This window comes from Microcebus murinus, chromosome 4 (assembly GCF_040939455.1).
Source record: "Microcebus murinus isolate Inina chromosome 4, M.murinus_Inina_mat1.0, whole genome shotgun sequence".
Classification (NCBI taxonomy): domain Eukaryota; kingdom Metazoa; phylum Chordata; class Mammalia; order Primates; family Cheirogaleidae; genus Microcebus; species Microcebus murinus.
Genome location: NC_134107.1, coordinates 72,979,766 through 73,002,994, shown reverse-complemented (window position 1 = coordinate 73,002,994; position 23,229 = coordinate 72,979,766). Strand labels below are relative to the sequence as shown.

Sequence of the window (23,229 nt, the reverse complement as noted above, 5' to 3'; positions counted from 1 at the left end):
CCACATTCTTCCCAAACACTTCATTGATATTTCGAGCTGCCTGCGCTGCATTGGTTAGCATACTATGTAAGGCCACAAAAAGAGAGAATGCCTTTGGTTTACATTCTGTTTTTCAACAAATATTGTTCATCCAAGTGTCCACAAAGAGTTTGGATATGTCCTAGGTATGTGTGGGAGCCCTGGAGGCTCAGTCCTGGACTCATGAGTGGGAAACCTGCGAGGCCCTTAGGTAGTGGGTTGGACCACGCAAACATTTTCTGCTGAGATGGCGAGCTCCATGGCAGGGCTGGGGTAATGCATCACAACGTCTGGTGACTATTAGAAAAGTCAGGAAATAAAAGAGTATCAGGAAAGAATTTGGGAACAGAGAGAAAAAAAGAGAGGGTAGTTTCCGGTCTCATTTCACCCACTTTTGGCACCCAGTCATCCACTCACCCTAACACTCAGCTTCAGGCAGACAAAGTCTGGAGCAATCAGAAATCAGAAATTTTGTGTTCTAGCCCTACTTCTGTTTACAATTGCTTTATAAATGAAACTCACTTTCCTACATGAATCTCAATCCATAAAATAAATGTGAGGATGTAAATTTTTTCAGAGTGGACATATTTTAGGTTCAAAAAGTCCTAACCAAACCAGGCATGGTGGACCACATCTGTAGTCCCAGTTACTCAGAAAGCAGAGGCAGGGGATCACTCAAAGTTCAAGACCAGCCTAGACAACACAGGGAGAATCCATCTCATAAACAAATAAGTAAGTAAGTTCTAACAAAACCCAGAGAGGAATAGAGGTGACTATGAGGAAGAACAATATACTATGTCAATGAAGAAAACTAACCAATTTTGAACCTTTCCACAAATCCCACTGCTTCTTTTGTCAATAAAGAAGATTTTTGGACCTGACATTCTGTTTACATTCTAGAAACTCAAATCTACTGCCACTACAAAATTTTTCACTGAACAAAAATTCCATGCCTGATAATCTGGCAATAGGTTCTCTCCCTAATCTGAGTTCAATCAGTACAATGCCTAGTGTTCAGGCAATGTTGGATTGAAATATTGATCAATATCAAAAAGCTTAGTGTTCTGGGTTTAGTAAACTATCTGAACTTCCTTGATAAATGTAGAAAACTGACTTTATTTAATTCTTGAAATATTGAATACTTATTTATGAAAATGCAATTCTAGGATAAATACCATTTAAAACCCAATTATAACTTCTTTGACATTTTAACTGTTTTCTTGTTTTATTTGCTCACATGAAGAGACATCTGCACAATTTCTTAGCCATGCTATTAAACTTCATTAATTTTCTCATAAATTATACAGCCAGCCAGTCCCCAGGTTATGGACAAGATATGTCCTGAGAACATTTTTAAGTCAGATTTGTATGTAACTTGGATCCCTGATGAACAGCTTACATATGGTAATAGTAACAATAACAATACTATAATGACTCATATGTGGTAATAATAATACAGTGTAATACTGTAATAATAATACCCCTGTACTATAATAATATGTTACAGAAACTTTTGTGCTCTTTCTTTTAATTCCTAGGCCAATAGCATTGTTACGCTTATTTTGATTTTCTAGCCAAATCTATAATAATCTTTCCATTACAATAATTAATTCACTACGCTGCTTAGTAATAACTGAGCTTTCAATGGAGTACTGCCTTTCACGTGTTCCATTATTTTTACTTTATCCTTCATAATTGTTCCAATAGTCAAGCGAGTGAAAAGCCTAATGCTTTCACAGTGAATGATGGCATCTGGTCTTTCTCTGAAAACTTAATTATTTCCCTTTCTGTTTTCATTGTAATTACCTTTCTCTTCCCTGCAGGCTCATCTGGACTTGGCAGTGGACTTTCGTTTTGGAGGTGATAGTCATAAGGGTAAACACAGACTCACAAAATCGAATAAAAAAGTTAGGACAAAAGTGATGCTGTGTTCCTTCATAGTATTTAGAAAGAGAAAAAAAAATTTTTTAAAAAGGGGGGATGCTGTGCATAAGTGACCATACAAACAATGAGACTAGCCCTCGTGTAATGATGCTGCACCAACAAACCACTTACAGCATGCGGGTTTGTTTATATGGGCAGAAGAAACTAGTTCCCGAATAATGAATTTAATTCTTTAATTATATATTATCTTTATGAGGATCCTTGGGAGCCCATTCATAAATACAGAAAGCCATAAATCAAGTCGTCTGTAACCGGGGGACTACCTGTATTATGATACCTGGCCTCTGAATGTCCAAGGCCATCTTTTCTTTAATACCTTTCACATTTATTACCTTTTATTTTACCTCATTTATTATCTACTCTTCTGTGCTATTTAAAATAAATGTTAAATTGGAAACATTTTCTCCAGTCATCTTCTCCTCAAAGTCCTTCCCTATGACTTCAGTGTGAAGTGAAATATGTTAGGACAAAGGAAGGAAATAACTTGACACATGGGCTATGATGTCCCAGGTACTTTCCATTATCCCCACAGACAATGGGAAATATGTGTACCACTGTCCCAGTTTAATATATGAGCAACTGAAGCACATAAAGTTCAAACATTTTTTTATGGTCCCATTTCCTGTATGGGTGGGAGTCAGGAATCAATCCCAGGTCATCAACTCTGAAAATCCTCAATTTCTTCAGCATATTGGCTCACCTAGAACCACAGAAACATATATCATTTCTTCTATGTTTGTGTTCTCAGCTAATGTTCAAGCCTACATTCCTGAGGTTTATTTCTCTCTTGCATGAATTAAATATTCCATTCTCTGCCATATGACATTTGCTATATGACAGGTATCCCATATCAATAAGAATCAAATAGGTTAGCTTCTTTAGGAAATAATAAAGCCAGCAATTGCAAAACAGTATCATAGGTGCTAGGTTTCAAAACATTTGCTTAGCAAAGTGTTAACAGAACATTTTCTTCTACACCACTCTCTAAATACAGTAGGCAGAAAATCCTTGCCCCTTACTCTTCCCATATGTGGCTTACTATCTCCTTCTCACACAGTAGATTGCCAATTTTGAATGTTTCTTTTCAATTTAACATTTATTTTTTTATAGCACAGGATAGAAATAAGTACTGAGGAGTAGATTTCTCATCTTCTTTCCTGATGCCTGCCAACCTAATGCTAGGTATTCTAATAGTTCTCATGATCCCAGCCTCTTGCCTGTATTGGAATCCAAGTTATGAACTAAATAACTATTGTGTATAGAAACACCAAGGAATTGTGCAGAAAGTAGGGTTAGCACCTCTTGTGTTTTCACCTCCTTTAGGCACAAAGAAACAAGTGGAGTAAGAGGATGCAGACGCCTAGAAAGGGAGTTATATAGGCTACTCAACAAGAGTCCTGACCTTCTTTTAAAGTATGACCTTCTTTTAAGGAACTCAAGTGAACAGGAAAGAGGGAACCCAGAAAATAAACATTCTGATATCATTCTCCTCTTACCAATCTCCCTCTGGGGTTCCCTAATAACACAACACAACTATAAACCAGAAAGGAAGGGAAATCTTGTGATGTAATCCATAGAGTTCAGCCCCAGGGCCAACGACTCCTTGAAGAGGAATAGGAGATGCAAACATATACCGTGTTTCCCCCAAAATAAGACCTACCCATAAAATAAGCCCTAGCAGGATTTCTAAGCATTTGTGCAATATAAGCCCTACTCAGAAAATAAGACCTAGTGATGGGTGTGGCTATGCATTGTATAAGCACAACCCATGCATTTCATCATGGAGTGGTAAAGAAGATGAGCAGCCCTTCTCATCTGCCCCATCGTGACAGCTACTATCCCAGAGGTGACCGGAAAGGTGTGGGCAGCCCCACCAATAAGGTCGGCTTTCCCTGTCAGGTCCTGGCCATCCTGTGCATGCTGCAAACTGAGGCTTTGAGGGGAAAATAACACATCCCCTGAAAATAAGCCCTAGGGTGTCTTCTTGAGTAAAAATAAATATAAGACCCTGTCTTATTTTTGGGGAAACATGGTAGTTACATAAATATAAAAAATAAGAATTCTACTTTAATATAGGAATATGCAGAGTGTTTGTGGAGTAGATATTAGAAAGCACATTCCTGAAACCCAGATTCTTTCAACCCACATATTTTTTTTTTAATTTCAGCATATTATGGGAGTACAAATGTTAAGGTTACATATATTGCCCGTGCTCCTCCTCCCCCCTCCCACACGCCTGACACTTAATAAATGTTATTCCTGTATGTCCACTTAAGTGTTGATCCGTTAATGCCAATTTGCTGGTGAGTACATGTAGTGCTTGTTTTCCATTCTTGAGATACATCACTTAGTAGAATGGGTTCCAGCTCTATCCAGGAAAATACAAGAGGTGCTATATCACCATTGTTTCTTAAAGCTGAATAGTACTCCATGGTACACATACACCACATTTTATTAATCCCTTCATGTATTGATGGGCACCTGGGTTGTTCCCACACCTTTGCAGTTGTGAACTGTGTAATCCACATATTTTTTATGAGAAATGTCACCTAAGAAAGCAGTCATTAAATTGTATACTGCCAACTATAATTATGCAATTAAAATGTTACCTTTTTTGATGTTTTTAAATAGGTCTAAGCAATTCCCCTCCCATATTTAGCTGTTTATTTTATTTCTTCTTCAATGGTTTAACCTCTTTATCTCTTGTTTTATTTCATTTTCATTGAACGTAATCTTTATCTCTTGGGACGTTTTTAATTAGATAGTTTGTATTTTTCTTACTGAGTTGAAGAGCTATTAAATAATATCTTTTTGTGGCTTTTTATAATAATGCTGAATAAATGAGCAACATTTTGGGACTGCATACACAAATGTTATCTGACAAAAAGAAGCGTTGTTAAATGGAACTTCAGATTTACTATTTTCTTATGGATTAGACTATCTGCCATTAAATTTCATAGATATATAGACTAATGTAATAGGACTGAGAACCCAGATAAAAACCATCCTCATATAGCCATATGATTTTTGACAAAGCAGACAAGAACATAAACTGGGAAAGAGAAACCCTATTCAATAAATGGTGCTGGCCAATTGGATAGCCACTTGTAGAAGACTGAAACAGGGTCTGCGCCTCTCACCTCTCATAAAAATCAACTCACAATGGATAACAGACTTAAACCTAAAGCATGAAACCACAAGAATTCTAGAAGAAAATGTTGGGAAAAAATCTTATAGACATTGGCTTAGGCAAAGAATTTACGAAGAAGACCCCAAAAGCAATCACAGCAACAACAAAAGTAAATAAATGGGACCCGATCAAATTAAAAAGCTTCTGTACAGCCAAAGAAGCTATCATTAGAGTGAATAGACAACCTACAGAATGGGAGAAAATATTCTCATGCTATATATATGATAAAGGGCTGATAACTAGCATCTATATAGAACTCAGGAAAATCAGCAAGAAAAAATCAAACAATCTCTCATTAAAAAGTGGGCAAAGGACATGAATCAAAACTTTTCAAAAGAAGATAGTCTGGTGGCCAACAAACATATTAAAAAATGCTCACCATCTCTAATCATCAGGGAAGTGCAAATCAAAACCACAATGAGGCATCATTTAACTCCAGTGACAATGGCTTTTATCAAAAAGTCCCCAAACAATAAATGTTGGTGTGGATGCAGAGAGATAGGAACACTCCTACACTGCTGCTGAGACTGAAAACTAGTATAACCTCTATGGAAAGTATTATAGAGATGCCTCAAAGGACTAAAAGTAGAACTACCTTTTGATCCAGCAATCCCACTACTAGGTATCTACCCCAAAAGAAAAAAAAGTTATCCTTTAATAAAGACATCTGCATTTGAATGTTTATAGAAGCACAATTCACAGTTGCAACAATGTGAAAACAACTCAAGTGCCCATCGATACATGAGTGGACTAATAAAATGTGATATATGTGTACCATGGAGTACTACTACTCAGTCACAAAAAACAATGGTGAACTAACTCCTCTTGTATTATCCTCAATGGAGCTAGAGCCCATTATTCTAAGTGAAATATCACAAATATGGGGGGGGGAGTACCAAATGTACTCACTATCAAATTGATACTAATTGATCAACACTTAGTGCACACATTCAAGTAGTATTCGTCAGGGTCGGGCAGGAGAGACGGGGGAGTTGGTGAGTAAATTCACACCTAATGGATGCAGTATGCATTGTCTGGGGATGGGCACATTTGTAGTTATGACTTGGACAGTGCGAAGGTAATATATGTAATCTCAACATCTGTACCCCAGTGATATTTTGAAATAAAAATATATATAAGTATAAAATAAATCAACTTGAGTCATTATAATCAATTTATTACGTAGTTCTCTCTAAAAGGGGAATACATATGGTATTTATTTCATGATTCCATATTTTGCTAAATTTAACAATATATATCATTGTAAATTAATAAATTGATATTAAGTGCACACAGATTACTCACCAGGAGACCAATGCATATTTCCAACTTTAATGTTTTACCCTTCTGTGGAGAGAATTATTTTCATTTCTATGTTTCATTATCTATCCATAATAAAAATGCTAGAGGAAAATAGAAGCAGTTATTATATAATATATAAAGGAAAATTGTTCATTATCAATATATACAGTTGTTTGTTTTTATAGTGTTTAGTAGAAGGTATTCTAGTTTGCTAAACTATTCCCATATTCCAAAAAACTTTTTTTTATTGAATATGATGCAATAATATACATGTTTGTACCTAAATCCTTGTGTACATCTACAGAATTTTCCATAGTAATGAAAATATATGCTTAATATATTTATGTAAATATGTTCCAGGCTATATATGTGTGTGTATTTGTGTATATATTTTGTAATTTATTTATATACATATATGTAATATTTAAAAAACAACACCCCCAACTTCTTTCAGAAATAAAGCCCAATCTAATTCTAATCCAGGTAGCCACTTCCTAATAAATGCAATCTTCTCAGATATATTCTATATACACACACACCTGTGCATGTAAATGTTTATAAATACTACCAGATTGCCCCTCAAATAGTTTTTTTTTGTTGAGATTAAATAATATTTACTAATTGATCAATAAATAGCTTGGAAATTTTGGGGTGATTTCATTTATTAGAGTGACTACCTGATTTAGGGTTTTAAATGATGAAAAAGTATGGGAGTGTTGTTTGTTAATTAGCACATGGACCAAGAGAGAGCACTGGTACATTCAGAGGCTACAACCTTGACAGAATAAAAGCTTGACCTAACAATTCTATTGCAAGAGTTTCTTTACTACAGTTATTTCCTGCCATTTCTGGTCCGTATCAAACTTCTACATCATTTTGTCTTGGCATCTGTAGTATTTCATCAACATGTTATTCTTGCATATTTATTTTCAGAAAGACATCTGTAAAATAATTTTATGTCCGAACATTTTAGTTGGCATTCAATATTTAGTTCTTTTCACAGGTTGGCAACACTACTATTCTTCTCCAAGAAAAGGCTTCCCGTTTCCACAGCTAGTCTTATAACTGACCGTGCTTCCCAACTTTCTTTTGTGCCAATCTGGAAAAACTGATTTGGAAAGATTCCCTTTTACCATCAAAATGAAAACAAAGATGCGCGTTGCCGGAACTTTTGAATAACCGGATGCTGGGATCAGCGGACCGCGAGAGTGAGGGACTGAAGATGCGCACGCATCAGCTCTGAGGCGGCGCACTCAGAAAGCAGAGCAACGCGCATGTGCGGGCGTCTTTCTGGTGTCTACTGCGGAACCCTGAGCGTTTTTGTGCTCTCCAGAGTCCTGCGCTGCAGATGTTGGGCTTTGTGGCTGGAGTCTTAGCACTCACCTCCCACTCTGATTGGTCGTTTTACAGGCATTGAGTGAAACTTCTAAAATTATTTTGAAGCAGTAACTTGAAAGGCTGTTTTCACAGAGACATTTAATCAAAGTAAACTTCATTAAAGGAATTAAGGCGTTAACCAACCTGCAGATTCCAGCGGCAAATTCCGAGATTATTGTGGATCCATATGCACTGTCTGCACAACAAAAGGGAAACATAATGAAGCTATGGTGGTTTTATATACTCTACCTATAGTAACTTTTAGTATTTGTTTAAGGAATCTGTAAATTTTATTTATGTCAGACCTAACTCACAACCTCTTTTCATTGTGTAAAGCACAGCCAGGTAGGACAGATGGGAGAAACATTTATTGTGGTTAATAACCTGATTTATTGGCATTCTGAGGCCAACTCCCTGATTTGAAATTAAAATTGAGGAAAATAGCGTAGATGAAAATAATATTGATAAATTAGAGATTTTCTCAAAACTTGAAAGAATAAAACAAACACCACATGTACTTACCATCAAATTGGTATTAACTGATCAACACTTAAGTGCACATGTAGTAATAACATTCATGGGGTGTCGGGCAGATGGAAGGGGGAGAAGAGGATGGGTATATTCACACCTAAGAGTTGGGGTGCTGCACTATCTGGGGGATGGACATGCTTGTAGCTCTGACTGGGGCAGGCAAAGGGAATATATGTAACCTAAACATTTGTACCCCCGTAATATGCTGAAATAAAAGAAAACAAAACTAAAAAGTTTTATAATGTAGTAAGAATATAAGAACTTAAAGCCAATCCCATATCTAATGGAGAATTTGAAAGCTTCCCCCTTAGAATGGAAATGAGAGAAGAACCCTGCTACCACCATTCGTGTTCAGTACTGTGCTAGATGTCCTCTTCAGTGCAACTGGACAAGAAAAAGAAAGAAATCATGTAAGGTTTGGGAGGAAATAAAGCTATCATAATTCACTTTAGCAGCATAACACTATTGTGTGGTTGGAAAATTTCCAAAACTTGATAAACTATTAGATTAATTAGTGAATTAAAGTAGAAATTTAATCATGTGTATTTCTTAAACAACAATGAAAAATGGGAATGAAATTTGAAATGTATTTAAAACATCAAAAGCATCATATGTCTAGAAATAAATCTCATAAAATTGTACAGCTCTCTGTATATAAAGTAGAACACATTTTTGAAAAACTTTTTTTTTAACTTTTAACTTTTTTATTTTTTAAGACAGAGTCTCACTTTGTTGCCCAGACAAGAGTGAGTGCCATGGCATCAGCCTAGCTCACAGCAACCTCAATCTCCTGGGCTGAAGCAATCCTACTGCCTCAGCCTCCTGAGTATCTGGGACTATAGGCATGTGCCACCATGCCCGGCTAATTTTTTCTATATATAGTTTTAGTTGGTCAATTAATTTCTTTCTATTTTTAGTAGAGACGGGGTCTTGCTCAGGCTGGTTTTGAACTCCTGAACTCGAGCGATCTGCCCATCTCGGCCTCCCAGAGTTCTAGGATTACAGGCGTGAGCCACCATGCCTGGCTGAAAAAACATTTTAAAATATAGGTAATTGAAGGGATATCCATGTTTGTAGATTGGAAGACTGTGGTAAAAATATCAATACTTTCCAAATACACTTATAAGTAAATATTCCAATAAATAGTCAAACTGTGAGTTGTTTTTTTTTTTTTTTGCATGTGTGTAAAAATTGGGAAGTTGATTTTAAAATGTACATGTGTGGCAGAGGCTTTGAGAAGATGTTAAAACTCTATAGAGTAAGAGACAGACCACAATACTAAAGGGGATTCACTACTACATAATTAGCCTCATCACCTCAATCATTTTTGCACCTAAAAGGCATAGATGAAAGTACTACAATACTGGGGAGAAGGATGACATTTGTGCAAGAGAGATGGTAAATTCTAGTAGTAGGAACAGGGTGTAAAGATCTGTCTGCAAAGGTCCTTGTCAGCTTTTGACTCCATCAGTAGTGAGTCAGCTCATTTAGGATCTGGTGGACTTATATTCCACAGTGGACATATATACTCAATAAAACACAATTTTATTCATTATTCATTACCTAGCATATGGAATTATCTTTTTGTTTTAAAAGGTAGTGAGCTCCTTTTCAATTCTGAGAAAAAATTGAAAACTTACAGAGAACTACCCAGTTTCCACCAAGTCAGCAGAGTCTTCCCCTCTTGCCCACTTCCTCACCTCACCCCTCTCCCTAGTTGGGTTTCTTGAGTACTTCTGAAAGAGTAATACTTAAAAACAATGATTTTCCATTGCATCTCTAGCAAGATAGTTAGCAATACCCACATCCCAGACATATGAGGAGATATACTATGTTCTGAAGATAGCTATTCTCTAAAATACTTTGAAATGTGCATTGAAATTCAGTTTTAAAAGACCTTGTGACTGTTGCATTCAGGTTCTGGCTATACAGGATATTGATAATGCCAGGTTGATATCTGACTTTAGGGTCTGATTCCTTTGTAAATCTTCCAGTAAATATTACCCCTTTGTGTATGTGCCATTCATGTATAAAAATATGATGATAAAATGTTGCTCATATTAATTAGCCCAAAACCACATGACCAGGTGGGCTTGATTTTAACTGTTTTTCCTAAGTATGCATTCATACTTATTTCTAAATGTCCAGTTGTACTTACAGCAATTTTAAAACTTCTTGTTCACCTTCTGGTGAAGAGACTCACCTATGTCCCCCCAAAATACAGTTGTGAACCTAGGATTCATCACTGTTTGCCTGTAACAAAATGGCAATGATTTTGAGGTGTTGAAATTTGATAGGAGCCTGACACATGTAAAATCCATATAGCAGTCTAGATGGATATATTCCTGCTAATATCCTCGAAACATCCACCACCTGTCTCAAGCCCTGTTACATGAGATGGATGAACTTCAGGTCCTTTTTAGCCAACCTAGTGCAAGCTGATCTTCCATGGGAAACTCTAGCCTAGTAGATTGTTAATGTTTTTCTGAAAATAGTGTTAATATTTGGTTCATCTGTATTTGTTTCTAAATTGCTTGATATTTGTGATGTGAATATTTCCTTAGCCTAGGAAAGATATGTTTTGTCAACTATTCATTTTTAAATTTATGTTTATGTTAGGTTTGTGTCAAGCTAAGTCCATACCCTTTAATGAATTCACATCTGCCAAATGTTCTAAAATTAGCACATGACAGAGGGTAGATATTTTCTTCTTTTTTGGTAGGCTTAGTGTGCAAGCCTTTTTAAATCATTGTTCTTTAGGGGTCTTTTGCGATGAAAATATTGGGGGTGGGGAGTGGGAGAATCTGGGGTTCAGTCTACTTTCTTCTTCAGTTCTGCACAGTAGATTCCTCTTCCTTATGAAAGCTGCTATTAATTTTATTTTTTATATATGAATTCATGTTCCCTACTAATCTATAATTGCCAGATTCAAGGGGTTTTGTCTTACTTATCTTTAAAGATTGGGTTTAAGGGAAGGAAAATGAGAAGTTAGTATAGTACTTAGTAAAAGTCAGTAAGAATAACAACCACTTAATTGCTATTATTTTTCTTATTTGCAGTAGAGATGAGGTCACAGAGCCTGGTTCATAGGACTTTTACATACCGTGTGAAGTAATTACAAATCCAGGAAATGATGCTGCAAGCAAATGTTGGACAAGCCACTCTCATGGTAGAACACCATTTACAGCACTTAAGGAAGCATCCTACACAACTGACCATTGAAGTTTTTCTAAAAAGTAAAAGTACTAGAAAGTCTTTCCTCTCTATACTTGTGTAGACAATATACGACATTTTAAGAAATGTTTGATAAGGCACAAAATCATTGTAAAAAAAAGAAATATTTGAGGTAATTTTCAAAGAATGAAATTTCTGGAATAGTCTTCATGTGTTTTTATAATAACCTTTCTTTCCCTAATCTCCTTGGGATAAACTTTTGGAAGTATAATGATGGTCAAATAATACTTCAGAATACATACTAACTTACAACTCTATGCATTGAGTGATAGGACAAACACTTCACTTTTTTCTAGGATATGCTGGCTTTTATGGCTTTTATAATTTTTTTAGTCTCATAATATCTAAATAATGACATTTATTTTAATTTTCTCTTTTTCAATGTCTAGTAAGATTAGTAATTTTCTTAAGTTTATTGAAAGGGCCTAAATCACAAAACATAAGTTCTTGATACAACTTATATGTAAACATTGGTGATTTATTAAACTGTGGAGAAGTAAAAATAAAATATAGGTAGTATGGTAACCCTGTCAAAAATAAATGTATATACTATTTATTAAAGATAGTTGTGCATATAATAATTAAGTAATGTTATATCATATGATATTTTAGTATATATTTAGTATTTATATCATATTATATTTTAGTATGACATACATATTGATATAGATATCATATATGTGCATACATATTCACATATGTAGAGTATGCAGTTTAAAATTATGCACTTAGGTACATAAGTTGAAAAATAGATTTCATTTTTATATATGCCAAGTATTACAAAATAGTCATAAAATAGTGAAGTTAAGAAAACAAAATTCATACAAGTAATTCTACTAACTCTTATATATACAATTATTTAAAACACAATTGAGTTCCCTAGTACACTTTTTTTTTTATGAGAGAGTTACACAATACAGTTGTATGGGTTATCCTAGTTAATGTTTTATTGTGGACATATTGAAGTAAATATGGCTAGAGACATAACAAGCAATTATACATTTAAAAAGTAGAATAAGAAGTAGAATAACAAATTTTAAAAATTGTTCTCAGTGAAGCAGATTAACGGGTAGAAAAAAGCCAAAAAAAAAAAAAAAAGAAAAAAATAAATAAAAATCATAAGGTCATTGCTTGTAGAATAAAAAATTGTTTACTGAAATATTTGTTTTAGTTTAAATGTCTCTTTGAACCACCTGTGTCAGGTCAACTTTGTTGCATCTCTTCCCAAACTCCTCTATATTCTCTTAATATGTTGGCCCCCAAGTGTGGTTGTTTATACTTTGTAATCTAATCAGCCAACTTTACACCTTTCTTTGTAACCTAATCAGCTGTTTCTACCTTACTCAAGACAGTAGCCAATCACAAGTGGATGTGGTCTTAGGTGAGTCTAATCACTTGAAAAGCAAGCTTGTCTGCAGCAGACTTATTCTTCAGGGAAAACTCACTGAATTTGTGGTTGCCAGGCTTTGGAAAACCAGGGATTCCTACTGACTTGGATGTTGATAGATCTTTCAGAGCTTCCATAGGTGAGATCGCTGATAGTAGACTCTGGTACATATGGAATTTAGAATAAAGCCCCTCATGCTTATAAAAATGCTTTAAATTAACCTGCCAGCACACGAGTGTCTTGTCTAAGCAAACAAGTAGCTTTCCTAGTTATTTAAAATGACATCAATGTAAAGTATCTGTAACTAGAGCATTTGTAATATATTGGTTTGTGTTATATGTTTGATCATTTTTATTTGATTACTTACTATATCACTAGATTTTTAAATCTCGAGATGTATTTCCAAAGTTTTTATGGAATTATGGAAACCACAATGTACTTAAAATGTCCAGTCTAATGTATGCATGCAGCAATAATTTCTATGTATATAGAAATCAAAGTAAAAGTTAAATGTATTCAATTAATTAAAAATGATGTTGTAAAGGTCCTATATGCTGTCCCTTTAAAACCTTCAGTTTTCAGACTAGATTTGAAAAGTGTTTAAAATAGATTCTACCAACTGGTTAAGATTCCCAAGAAGTGGCGCTGGCCACTATGGGGAAATAGCAAATAAAGATGAATTGGTGGTCATGTTTCCATTAACTGCCTCTCTAGAATCTCCCGTGTGGAGAGGAAAGCTCAATGTTTATCTTCATTTTCTTTTTGCTTCAAAAGACAATTAATTGTCGCTGAATATTCACCATTTAAGAATGTGAAAGTGTTCTGTCTGGTCATCTGAACTGACTGTGGATAAAACCGTTTCCCTAAACCAGAAATAATTGATAATTTTTATATTTGTTCTTGATACTAAAGTCAGAAACATAGATTCAGCTATTTATCCTTTTAGGAGTTGACAGTTAAAGTTAATTCTGACTAAATTGATCAAGCTTAAATTGAATCTAAACAATTTCTAGCTGTCCCCAGAAAAGTCCATCCGTGACATAGACTATTAGCATAGAGACTAAGTGTTTTTTGTATGTTACAATCATGAAGTCATTAGGAGAGATGGAAAAAGAGAGAGACAAAGAGAGATTTTAGATGTGCTTCTGGACCAATCAGCTAATGTAAGTAACTCTGGAATCTTTCCCATTTTTACCCTCCGTCCAATCTTTAAGCCTATCTAATTAATTTAAGTATGGTTGCAAACACTGCTTGTTTTAACAAGGATCTCAAGAAATCTTTTGTCTTATTTTCTAATTTGTATCACAATACAGTTGGCCCTTTATATCTATGGGTTCCACATCCATGGATTCAACCAACCTAGGGTCAAAAATATCCAGGAGGAGGGGAAGCATTTGTATTAAACATGTACATTTCCTTGTCATTGTACCTAAACAATACAGTATAACAAATAGTTTTATAGCATTACATTGTAAGTAATCTAGAGATGATTTAATGTATCCAGGAGGATATGTGTGGCTTATATGTAAATACTACATCATATTGTATAAGAAACTTCAGCATCCTTAGATTTGGGTATCTCAGGGAGTCCTGGAATCAATCTGCCATGGCTACCATGGGACAGCTATATAAATTCAGCCTGTCTACATGTACCATGTCTAGGTTTGTAGACATGGTAAATGGTAATTAATAGTAATTAAATTAGATAGGTAATTAATAGTAATTAAATTATCTATTAAAATTACTGTGGGTAAATTAATAGGTAAATTGGACAGAACTCAAGCAGATAAACAGAACTATCCAGAAGCTTTTTTATTCCCCTCAAGGAGGCAAAAAAATAATCTTTTCCCTTATATATTTTTTTAATTTTCAGAAACATGGATTCAGACACCTTGCAAACCTTCCACAGTGAACTTATCTGTACCATTTGCATGAACTACTTCATAGACCCTGTCACCATAGACTGTGGGCACAGCTTTTGCAGGCCCTGCCTCTCTCTCTACTGGGAGAAATCCCCTACTCCAATGAGCTGCCCTGAGTGCAGGGAAATATCAGAGAAGACAAACTTCAAAACCAATCTTGTACTCAAGAAGCTGGCTTCCCTTGCCAGGCCGGCCAGACCTCACCAGGGCCACATCTCAGAGGAGCAGATCTGTGTGGCCCACCTGGAGGTGAAGGGGCTCTTCTGTGAGGCTGACAAGACGCTGCTCTGTGGGCCCTGCTCCGAGGCACCAGAGCATGCGACTCATGGCCACCCTCCAATAGAATGGGCTGCCGAGCAGTGCCGGGTAAGTGTTGCCCCTGATGCCATTTGGAATCTACAGGATCCTAAATCAGAGAGAAAGATGAGGGCTTACAATGAAGTTGATGAGAATGGAAAAGGAGGAAGTAGTGATTGTTCACTGTAAATCCCGAGATATGATGTGCGCTTTGAATGTTGTTGACCTATTTGACACTCCAGTCATAGATGTGTTGAGCCTTCACTAATGGAAGTTTCCCTAGAAACATTGCCAAATGTGTGGAGCAGGTCGCAGCACCAGGAACACTGGCTTCTTCTGCAAGCTTGACTTCTGTCAGCCACAACCTTTTCTAATAAGGGGATGGAAACTACAGAACCATTTTCTCTGTCGTTAAAGCTAATGGTTATTTTACAGAGGAAACTGCTAAAGGAAATGGGCCCTTTTGGAAAATGACTCAGTAAATGCAAAGCAATTTAAATCAGGAAATTAGCAAAATCCATTCATTAGTGGTAAGAAGGAAAAAGTTTTATTTGTTTTTATGCAGATCAACATAATGCTGACACAGGAAAAAAGATAGTGGTGTCAAATTATATATCAGAAATCACAGATATACAGCCCAACACAAACTAGTGCAAAAACTACTCATACATATGTGGTGTAAGTGAGGCATAATAGGTATTCATTGAAGTTTTGGATAAACCTTCTCAGACACGGAGGATAAGATAGCATGGCACTAAGATTTTTTGTGAAGGAGAGGAGAGAAATAGAGTACTACCTAGAAGGAAAATAGAGTAATTTTTTTTTTAAAAAAAAATCTGCATAAGAGTGTATACCTAAATATTACAAAATATTTAGAATAATCAGTCCATGGTACAAGAGGGAAGTAAGAGGAAATAATTGTTGGAATAAAATCCCTGAAGAAGGATTGCAAGGAGAGCCTGAGACCCCTTGGAGATCTTGATGTAAACAGGGGGAGAGACTAGGAAGAATGGAGAAAGGATGGAAAAAAGTGAGTAACAAATGTTCAAGACCCTTTCCAAGTGTGAGCAAGAAAGTTTATAAATTACTTGCTTCAGTATGCTAAAGAAATAATATCAGAAGTTTTGAGTTTTCTGTTGAGAGTGAGGGCATGTAATCCTTTTAACTGAATATCTCTGCAGGACTATGCAGCCTTGAGGAAGGTGATGATTGAAGCTGAATATCAGAAGATTCATCAGTTTCTCCATGAGGAGGAACAACTCCACCTGGAAACACTGAACAGAGAAGCAGAGGGGGTTTTCCAACAACTCAGAGACAGTGAAATGAGAATGACCCAACAGAAAGAAAGGATGAAAGACACATACAGATTGTTGGCTGATATGTGCCACAAGCCAGACATGGAGTTGCTCCAGGTATGGAGAGAGAGGGGCCATCCTGAGACAGGAATCCTTTGCTGGGCGATCTTGCCAGGATGTTGAAATGTTACCTGCTGATACCAGTACTTACTTAGCTGAATCACACATGCTCCTTGACTCCCACCATTCTGTTTGTCCAACCACTTATTTCTGCAGATACTGCTTATTTTGGGGAGATTTTCATCATTGCAGTATTATTAATAGATAACATAGGACAAAATTCTCCTCAGTGTGATCAGGAGCACTAGCCACATAGAAAGATTATCCAAAATCAGCAAACCTCTAGGGCAGAAGAAGTTTAACTTTTGGGGGTAATAATTTATGTCTGCTAATCCATCATCACTCTCTGTTGTCCCACACAAAAGCAAGTTGGTGAAGGCATAGAAGCTTTGCCCCTTGCTTACTTAGGTAAGGTTTGTACAATTTGGTAAGCAATTTCAATACACTCTGTTTTTATATGGTTTTGTGTTTTGCTTTAATTTTTGTCTGATGTGTAAGCCCTCTCCTTGGGAATAAGACTGGGAGATGAATGACACTGGGGACTTCAATCTCCTTGCATTACTACACAGCCCCTTCCTGAGCTCCTTCCTTCTTAATGTGCACTGAAGAAGCCCCTCATGGGTCAGCTTAGATTCTGTTGTTAACATATCCTTGGATGGTTCCTTAAAGGGTACTAGGGGCCGGGCGCGGTGGCTCACGCCTGTAATCCTAGCTCTCTGGGAGGCCGAGGCGGGCGGATTGCTCAAGGTCAGGAGTTCGAAACCAGCCTGAGCAAGAGCGAGACCCCGTCTCTACTATAAATAGAAAGAAATTAATTGGCCAACTAATATATACAAAAAATTAGCCGGGCATGGTGGCGAATGCCTGTAGTCCCAGCTACTTGGGAGGCTGAGGCAGGAGGATTGCTTGAGCCAGGAGTTTGAGGTTGCTGTGAGCTAGGCTGACACCACGGCACTCACTCTAGCCTGGGCAACAAAGCGAGACTCTGTCTCAAAAAAAAAAAAAAAAAAAAAAAATTTAATAAAAAAAAAAAAAAAAAAAAAAAAAAAGGGTACTAGGAAAAAATATATTATTAAAACACAAAAATAAAATATATCAGAGAAGATGCAGAAGGATATATTCTCATGATTAATAATATTTTTTTTTCTTTGCAGGACATGGGAAATGTATTGGAATGGTGAGTTTACTAATAATCTCTGATGTCATTCTTTTATTGATGATAATTATACAGTTGACTCTAGAACAACTCTGGAATTAGGCATACCAACCCCTTCCTCACTGAGTAGTCAATAATCTGAATATAACTTTTTTAATTTTAGCGTATTATTGGGGTACAAGTGTTACTTATATTGCCCATGCCCCCCATCCCCCTCGAGTAAGAGCTTTAAGCATGTCCATCCCCCAAACTGAGTATAACTTTTGACTTCACAAAAACATAACTATTAATAGACTACTGTAGCATTACCAATAACATAGTCTATTAATACATATTTTATATGTATTATATTCTATATTATTATGATAAAGTATACTAGAGAAAAATGTTATTAAGAAAGTAATGAAGGCCAGGCATGGTGGCTCATACCTATAATCCTAGCACTCTGGGAGCCCGAGGCGGGCAGATTGCTCGAGGTCAGGAGTTTGAAACCAGCCTGAGCGAGACCCCATCTCTACTAAAAACAGAAAGAAATTAATTGACCAACTAAAACTATATATAGAAAAAATTATCCGGGCATGATGGCGCATGCCTGTAGTCCCAGCTACTCGGGAGGCTGAGGCAGTAGGATTGCTTGAGCCCAGGAGATTGAGGTTGCTGTGAGCTAGGCTGATGCCATGGAGCTCACTCTTGCCTGGGCAACAAAGTGAGACTCTGTCTCACAAAAAAAGAAAAAAGTAAGTAATGAAGAGAAAATATATTTACTATTTATTAAGTGGAAGTGGATCATCAGAAATATCTTCATTTTAGTTGTCTTCATATTGATAATGCTGAGGAGGAGGAGGAAGAGGAGAGGTTGGTCTCACTGTCTTAAGGGTGGCAGAAGAAGAGAAGGCAGGGGTGAAAGGGGAGGTAGGAGAGGCAGGCACACCCGTGTAACTTTTATTTGAAAAAATTGGCATATAAGTGACCCATGCACTTCAAGTCTGTGTTATTCAAGAGATAACTCTATCTATTTTGAACTACTAACATTGTCCTCTGTGGTTATTTTCTTTTATTTTTTCATAGAGCCAGGTCTTGTTATGTTGCCCAGACTGGTCTTGAACTCCTGGGCTCAAGTGATCATCCTGTCTTGGTAACCCAAAGTGCTGGGATTACAGGTGTGAGCCACCACACCTGGCCTTTGCAACTATTTTCTGCTTTGTTTCAAATGAGACCCTGAGGCCTTCTTATTCTGGGTCTCAGAAGTTTCCTTCTTATGTGTCAGAATTCAAATATACTTAACAACAATTTGTTATTCTGGGCTTTGTTCCACCCACTGCCCCCTTCCCCCCAAAAAAACCTTAATAAGGAGCCTATTCTAAGCTATAAAAGAGAAGCCCTGTCTTCAAAAAGATGGAAGGTAAAAAAGACAGCAGAAAGGGGAAGATTCCCTAAGACTGGGAAGTGGAGGGAGGTTTTGTTCCCAAGAGTAGCCATGGCCAGGTGCTGCTCCATCACAGCACACCCCTGTTGTAGGCAGGACCTCAGCGGACATTGGCTGCTTCAGGACCCTCAAGACCAGGCTGTCAGGCTGGAATTACATTCCCTGGCTGGTAGAAAAGATCCAAGCCTTCTGGCTCAGTGGCCATTCCCTTTTAGACGTTGACTTTATCATTGGTGACTGCTGCTGGCTGAAGTCCCAAAGGCTGTGCCTCAGTTTTCTGCTCTCTATGAGAGACTCAGGATCTTTGCATAATCTGAGGTGGTGTGACAGGTAGATGGAGGGAATGATTCTCAATAATTTTAGAAGTTGGATAATGTCTGAGAAGAATAGGGAATTGGATTTTAATGTAAGTTAATTTTTTAAAAAAGTAACATTTCTTATATTCCCAAGAGTGTAGAATAAAATATATACCCAGTTAAATAAAAATCTGAAAATTCTGATAAAATATCTTGACTTAAAAACTGGTATCTTTGTAATGATGCGTGATTACCCTCGCCCTGTGGTGTAACTGATGCCATTCTTTGCAGGACCAAGTCAGTGCAGGCGCAAAAGCCCCAGCCGGTGAACCCAGAGCTCACGTCCTGGCGCATCACTGGACTCCTCGACATGCTGAACACGTTCAGAGGTGAGAGGCGGCTCTTTGGTAGTCAGGCCTCAATTTCTTTCTTTGGTGGATTGAATGTAACATTTCCCATTTAAATTTCATTATTTTCTGACATGAAGGTGGTACATGATTTCCCAAAATGTTTCTATCTTCTCTCTCTGAATAATCATAATGATCAAGACTGAACTTTTTGATTTACAGTTTGCTGAAAAGGCAAAGCAAGATACACATTTCAGTTATATCTGACACAGGCAGAGTAAGAGAAGAAAGAGTATTCAGGTCATGCGGTTATGAAGAGATATGATGCTTAGTTCTCTGAGTAGCAATCAATATTTTGTGTTTATTCAGTTTACTCCAATTTAAAAGATTTAGATTTGGCATTGATGGTTTTTAATTTCTTCTATATCCCATGTGCATTTTCCATGTACTGTACAAATAACATTTATTCATTATAAAATCAGAAAGTTTTGACCAACCAGAAAACACTAACGTTTTGATAAGCAGAACAATTGTAATGCTATGAGATATATCTCAAATAGCATTGAGAAATGCTGAAGGATCTGTGAACCAATCATGTTGGGCACACACTAGGCAGCAGCGGGCTAAAACCAAGATTAGATTGAATGTGGCAGGTTCTGAACAGATAGTGTAAAGCCAGAAACTTCTTCACAGAAACTTCTAAACTGCATATGTAAATTTCCATCAAATTTTTTGATGTTTGAAAATGTAACAGGCTTAACTTAAATCCCAATAAATACCTGCACCATAGCAAAGTGTTATCTATTTTTGATGTGATTGAAGACAAGAGCACAAGAGGAATCTTCTACAAAAGAAAAAAGAAAGTTTTAAGTGTGTGGAAATAAACTATCCAGAGGGAGACAACAAATCACTACTTCACATAGTTCATGATATGTTGGGTTTGTTTGTTTTGGTGTATGACTTGAAGGATCTCCATGAATTGTAGAGGTCATAATAACCCTTGTGCTCCACAGATGAGAAAATCTGAATTCTCTTTGCTCCCTCCATTCTGTTTTTTCTTGGAGGACAGGGAAATAGAGTAGCTAATTGGGCAGAGAGTCTTTACTCTTCAGGGTACTTGCTGATCTGATTTTTGCCTATTTTTGTAGTAGACAGTTCTCTGAGTAAGAAGACAGCCAGTCACTATATGAGGCTTTCTGAAGACGTGAGAAGTGTGATATTTGGAGCTGAACATTATGGTGTGCCCGTGGAGCCCCAGAGAGCCAAGAGCCTTGCTGCATGGGGAGCTCAGACCTTCACCACTGGCAGGCATTATTGGGAAGTGGATGTGACACACTACTCCAGCTGGGTTCTGGGAGTCTGCAAAGATTCCTGGACAAGAGATAACAATAACATTCTTGGCTTTGAGGAAGCATATTTTTTATTTTCTTTGAAGAGGAACAATCTTTGTAGTATCTCCAGCAACTCCCCTCCTTTAGCTTTGTATGTGCAAAGGCCTCTGGGTCGGGTTGGGGTTTTTCTGGATTATGACAATGCAACCGTGAGCTTCTATGATGTTTGTAAAAGTTCCCTCATATATAGTTTTTTTCCTTCCTCATTCTCTTCCCCTTTAAAGCCTTTCCTTTGCCTTGGTTCCCCATGAAGTATCAAGTTTCGTGATGATTGCCTGGTGAACTCCCATGTCTCATGTCTCAGGAAACTACAGTCCAGAGACCTTCTCATGTTAAGAGTTAGGTCTATGCATTTCTGTCCTCAAGCTCATTTTAACTTAAGGAAACATAATTACTATGTAGTTATAACCATGATGAATGAATAATTTTTTTATTAAATTTTATTTTAATAAAGAGTTGTACAACCATTATGACTGATTCCAGGACATTTTCAGTACCCTAAAGGATATCCAGTACCCTTTAACATTTACTCTCCATTCATCATTCATTTACCCCTCCCCCCTAAACCATTCGTCCCTCCCCAAATCTGGCAACCCCTTGTCTACTTTAGATCTTGGTGGATTTGTGTATCTCAAGTATTTCATGCTGATCATGATGATACACTACGAGGCTTTCTGTGTCTTATTTCATTTAATGGAGCTATGTGCTGTGGTTTCCATGCTCTTGTGAACAAGCTCGAGCATGGTGAAGAGGTGAAAGATGTCTTTTCAGCAGGTAGGGGCAGCATCATTGTGAAACAGTGTACTGCCAACACCAGGGTCCTCATGTGAGCGCACCGCGCCATGGTCCTTAAGGAGGGGCATTTCTATTGTAGAAAATACAGATTCATTACTCATGGAAAAACATTTTATTGGTCTCTAAGATATTTGTGTGGTTACTTCTGAGTATAGTACACATATATTTAATATGCATGTCAACTTATAATGGCCTGATAATTGCGTGCTTGAGAAAGACTTTTAAATTTCAGAACGCAGGTCGCTGGCTAGCTACCAACCTTTCGGAGCCCAGGTAGGAAGTTAGGCTTGGTCCTGGGTGCAGCATCCTCGCGGCTCAGAGGGACCACAGGCTCCAACTAAGGCGGTTCGGGGACTGAAGGAGCAGCTCACCTTCGCAGCATCGGTTCCCTGAGCTGGAGCAGCCTTCTTCCAAGGAAACCCGCTTTCCCGGAGGAAGCTGTGCTTTTCCCGACGATGCCACCTGGCGGCGACGGAGCTCCCACCTCCAGGCTCGGTGGGCAACTGCCTCGATGGGCCGGTTGTGCAGGCGGAAGGAGGCGCTCTGGAAAGTGGCGGTGTCGTGGCTTCTGGCTCTCAGGAATTTGGGGCTGGGGCGCGGTAGGTGCTGTCCCCCGGTATGCCGGGTCCCACGTTGGTCTGTGGGTCAAACCTTAGGTTAATCTAGGGGTCGCTGTGGCCGTGTCGGAAGTCGGAAGAGCGGAAATGGGAGGAAGGACAGTCAAGTCCCTGGTAGTTGAATGGGCTGCTCTCAAGCGTCCCAGAAATCTTCCGTTTGTTCCGAAGTGCTTCGCGGTGCCCACGAGTCCCGGCCGTCCTTTAAATATTGGAGGGAGGTGGTTCTGTGGGCACCATCTGCGGGATGCGCGAGGCTTAGCCCTGGAAATAAGAAACCTGCGGGACCACCAAGCCGGGCGGGGATTCGCGAACCCGTGCAGCTGCCAGCCCTGGGCTTCCTGGCCCTAGTCAGCGGTGCCTACACTTACCCTACTCAGCGGTGCCTACACTTACCCTACTCAGGGGTGCCTACGCTTACCCTACTCAGGGGTGCCTACGCTTACCCTACTCAGGGGTGCCTACGCTTACCCTACTCAGCGGTGCCTACGCTTACCCTACTCAGGGGTGCCTACGCTTACCCTACTCAGGGGTGCCTACGCTTACCCTACTCAGGGGTGCCTACGCTTACCCTACTCAGCGGTGCC

The 23,229-nt window shown here is 37.9% G+C and overlaps 1 protein-coding gene across 1 annotated transcript in view; it reads left to right on the top strand.

Moving 5' to 3' along the window:
* The window catches only part of LOC105856201 (tripartite motif-containing protein 64-like), a 36,853-nt gene extending 15,330 nt beyond the window's left edge, over nt 1-21,523 (top strand). Inside the window, exons 2-7 of the mRNA XM_012737694.2 lie at nt 11,422-11,708; nt 14,857-15,271; nt 16,384-16,614; nt 17,772-17,794; nt 19,787-19,884; nt 20,991-21,523. Coding sequence (XP_012593148.2) covers nt 11,662-11,708; nt 14,857-15,271; nt 16,384-16,614; nt 17,772-17,794; nt 19,787-19,884; nt 20,991-21,484 — 1,308 coding nt within the window. The 5' untranslated portion in view covers nt 11,422-11,661 and the 3' untranslated portion in view covers nt 21,485-21,523. The remainder of the gene's footprint in view (nt 1-11,421; nt 11,709-14,856; nt 15,272-16,383; nt 16,615-17,771; nt 17,795-19,786; nt 19,885-20,990) is intronic.
* The last annotated feature ends 1,706 nt before the right edge of the window (nt 21,524-23,229 follow it).